At 36.6% G+C, this 4,095-nt stretch overlaps 1 protein-coding gene across 1 annotated transcript; it reads left to right on the top strand.

Annotated features, from left to right (window-relative positions):
* The first annotated feature begins 2,218 nt into the window (after positions 1 to 2,218).
* Positions 2,219 to 3,749, top strand: LOC145088738 (uncharacterized). Its single transcript, XM_079027141.1, has 4 exons — positions 2,219 to 2,376; positions 2,462 to 2,833; positions 2,939 to 3,196; positions 3,283 to 3,749. Exons 1-4 carry the CDS (start codon positions 2,335 to 2,337, stop codon positions 3,598 to 3,600), a joined length of 990 nt encoding a protein of 329 aa, XP_078883267.1. The 5' UTR covers positions 2,219 to 2,334; the 3' UTR covers positions 3,601 to 3,749.
* Positions 3,750 to 4,095: the final 346 nt, after the last annotated feature.

The following is a 4,095-nucleotide window of genomic DNA, read 5'->3' as shown; positions in this document are numbered from 1 at the left end:
AACCAGAACTAACCTCTAGCGAACATGAAGTAATCCTCAGTTGATAGCAATATATGCCGAACAAAAGCCTCAGATTAAACATATCCCAAAAAATACACAAGCTACATATACTACCAATAAACAAATCATTAGTAAGTACAAAACGAACAGTTGGTCTTACCCGTATTATGCAAGAGACTAGGTAAGAAACTATAAGAAGTTAATCTAACTTTTCCCCAGGAACCTATAAAAGCAAGCATGACCAAAGGAAAAGAGAGAGCATTTTGAGGAAGCAATATCCACATTCCATATCTAACTTAATCTTCGGAGAGCAATATCCCCCCACACACCAATAGTACTTCGTGACCAAGTGTCCATCTATTTTAAAGGGTGACTTCTTGCTCATACTTTATTGGAGGAGATCACCTAGACAACAACAACCATTGCAGGAAGCTACATAGCATAAATATATATATTTTATCATACCGTTCAAAATAGTTAAAATTTTATATTTCAGCTTAATGTAAAAATAATAAATTAACAAAATTACATAAATGATCCCTATGGTTTCTAAAGGTCACAACTTCAATCCCTACTAATTTTTTTGACGATTATGATCCCTATAGTTTCCAAAACTTGTATGGATAGTCCCTGAACTATATAAAATGATATATTTAGCCCTTTTATTTTCTTTTATCGGTTTACTTGTTTCATTTTAGTTATAATGAAATATTAATAAAAGATCAAATTAATATAACCCTCCAACAATCACCCACTATACCTAACCATGGATCAACCACCATCAATTAGCAGTACGTCAAACTTCTTCGAAATAAATTAAATTTTTAAAAAAATACGAAAATTATGACGCAACTGGTCATGCTTTAATTAATATCCTACCATCATGTTCTTGACAAAATCTCAATTCTAAATTTAGGGTTTCAAATCGCCAACATTAAGATACTATTTGCCATGCTTTAATTAAATATTTGGAACTGCGAAACTTTGAATCAACACATATAACTAGGGGTGCAAACGAGCTGAGTCGAGCCCGAGCCTGGTCAGGCTCGGCTCGGGCTCGTTTAAGTTCTAAGAGGCTCGAGCTCGAGCTCGGCTCGATTCGAGCTTCTTGTATTGAGCTCGGCTCGAGCTCGTAAATAATTATACAAGCTCGACTAGGGCTCGGGCTCGGCTCGTTTTTTGTCTGACTTGCCTAAATAAGCTTAAACTTGGCTCGAGCTCGTTAAGAAGTTCGTTTACTAATACCCTAAATTCCTAATCCACAAATATTTTAATATATAAAAAATAAGAAATTATATTATATAAAGGCTCGTTTAGGCTCGCGAGCCTAATCGAGCTTCGTGACATAGGCTCGAGCTCGAGCTCGTTTAATAAACGAGCTTAATATTAAGCTCGGGCTCGTTTAAAATCGGTTTCAAATCGAGCTTTTAGCGATCCAATCCCGAGTAGCTCACGAGTAGCTTGACTCCTTTGCACCCCTACAGATAACCATCATGCACTTCAACAAAGAATATGAAAAACTAATAGCGTCGTCATCCAAATTACTTAGAGAAGAGAAGTTGTCGTGTTAGGTTGTCACCAATTGTCGGTGACAAAGACATCAAATCAGAATGGGTTTGGCTCACGGTTATGACAACATAATGGAGAATGAACCTCTGACCTTTAGTAAACCATTTAGTAAACCATATAGACTATTTATGTAATTTTGTTTAATAATTTTATAACTAATTCAAAAAAGACATTAATTCTTCTCTTCGTTTTCTGTGGACCGAGACTGTAATTTTCGATAATATATATTTAATAAAATTCTCTTCATTTTCTGTGGACAACGAGTGTAATTTTCTATAATATATATTTAATAAAATTCTAAGTACATAATATGTAAATCTGCACACCAGTCGACATAAAAATATGCATTGTTCTCTAACTTTACAGGATAGTTTAATAATGCGAGTAAAAAGGCATGTGAACTATCGTTTTGTTGAATGTATGGGCATTCCAGTCCACCCCATAAAGAAGTGACACAGTAGCCTCAATTCCTCACTAAGAAACCACGGGACCTCAAAAAGCAGATCTGATTTGTTTTGGTTTTAACTTTTATTCTATTCAAAATACAACACGATACCTTAAGATTGCGTGTGCATTTTTTCTTTTACCGACCGACCGATAAATCTAGAAGAAGTGAAAAATCCACATCACCATTAGGTATTCACTATACGAGAAGTCTAGAGGTAACCAGATTGCCTATTATATATAAATACCCAGACAGAGAAGATAATATCACATCAAACCCAATCTCCTTAATCCAAACGTACACAACACAACCCAGCCACCATGGTTAAAGCAATTAGAATTCATGAGCACGGCGGCCCTGAGGTCATCCTTGTTCACCTAATTGTCTCTTTCTTTCTTGATTTCATTGAATGGAGACTAATGGTATTGAATTTCTTTTCTGTTACAGGTCTTGACATGGGAAGATGTTCAAGTCCCAGATCCAAAAGAAGGAGAAATCAAATTGAAGCAAAAGGCAGTTGGTCTAAATTTCTTGGATGTGTATATGCGTCGAGGTGAGCAGAATCTAGCTCCACCCTTGCCATATATCCCAGGTATGGAAGGAGCCGGAGTTGTAACAGCGGTGGGTCCCGGAGTAACCAGCTGCAAAGTTGGAGACGTCGTGGCTTACGCTAGCCCGGAGGTGGGTTCTTACGCCCAAGAGAGAATACTTCCCGCAGATCTAGCGGTGCCTGTTCCTTCTTCCGTTGATCCCGTTGAAGCAGCCGCCGCCATTTTTAAGGGTCTCACTGCACATGTCTTGATCCATAAAGGCTTTAAAGTAGGTGACCCATTCAATTCTTGATTTATGTATATTATCTGTAGATGATAAAAAGTTTGTTTCAGTTTTAATGAAACAACGATTCCCATATATATATATATTTAGGTTGAACCTGGACATACAATCCTGGTACATGCGGCGGCAGGTGGAGTCGGATCTTTGGTTTGTCAATGGGCAAATGCGATTGGAGCCACCGTCATCGGAACGGTGTCGACCAAGGAGAAGGCTGCGCAGGCGAAAGAAGACGGATGTCACCATGTGATTCTTTACAAAGAGGAGAACTTTGTGGATCGTGTGATGGAGATTACATCAGGCAAAGGGCTGGAAGTAGTCTACGATTCAGTCGGAAAAGACACCTTCAATGTAAGATATAAATGATATTAATTAATGGTTTCTAATTAATTTGTAGCTGGGTTTCAACTAATTAATTTTGTCTTTTTGAAATGAAGGGATCATTAGCGTGTTTAAAGAACCGTGGATACATGGTGCTTTTCGGGACTGCCTCGGGTGTACCAGAGCCTGTGCGTGTTGATCAGATTGCACCCAAATCACTCTATTATACGTTTTCATCGATCACAGAATACACGGTTGAAAATCGAAAGGAGCTGCTTGTGGCTGCTCAAGACTTGTTTTCTAATATTGCAAAAGGAGTGTTGAGGATTCGTCTTAATCACAAGTATCCTCTGTCTCAAGCAACCCAAGCTCACATTGATCTTGAGAGTCGAAAAACATCGGGATCAGTTGTGTTGATCCCAGACGAGGAATGATTTCATAAGTTTCATGTACGTTTTGTTGTATGTTTACTTTCTGTATATCTATGTTTTGTTGTCTCTTTTGTATTCCAATGCACCTTTGTAATTTTTTGTGGAGGAGGGCCAAATTCAATTTTGTAATATAATGTCACTATTTTATTTTATTCTATTTCTATGTGGTGTTTTTAAAATTATCCCAATTATCATAACTATAGATAATTTTTTATTAGTATATGTTAGTAGTAATAACATAAAAATAAAACAAAGTTTCAGAAATGGTCTCTAACTTTTAAAAAAATGGCAATGTCGAAGATAATTTTCAAAAACACTTTAGATTTGTTCATATTGTTTCTAAAAAATTTCACGGATGGTCATCTTGCCTACCATTGTTTGAATTTTAAGTTAAATGTATTGAGATTCTTCTCAACCAAAGTTGATCAAACATATATATTTGAGTGACCATTTCTAAGATTTTTGAATAAAACTCAACCTTTTCACCAACACCACAAT

The sequence above is a fragment of the Lactuca serriola genome, chromosome 2, assembly GCF_051521515.1.
Source record: "Lactuca serriola cultivar US96UC23 chromosome 2, Lser_US96UC23_V15, whole genome shotgun sequence".
NCBI classification, from domain to species: Eukaryota; Viridiplantae; Streptophyta; class Magnoliopsida; order Asterales; family Asteraceae; genus Lactuca; species Lactuca serriola.
This window is presented reverse-complemented; position numbering and strand designations above follow the sequence as displayed.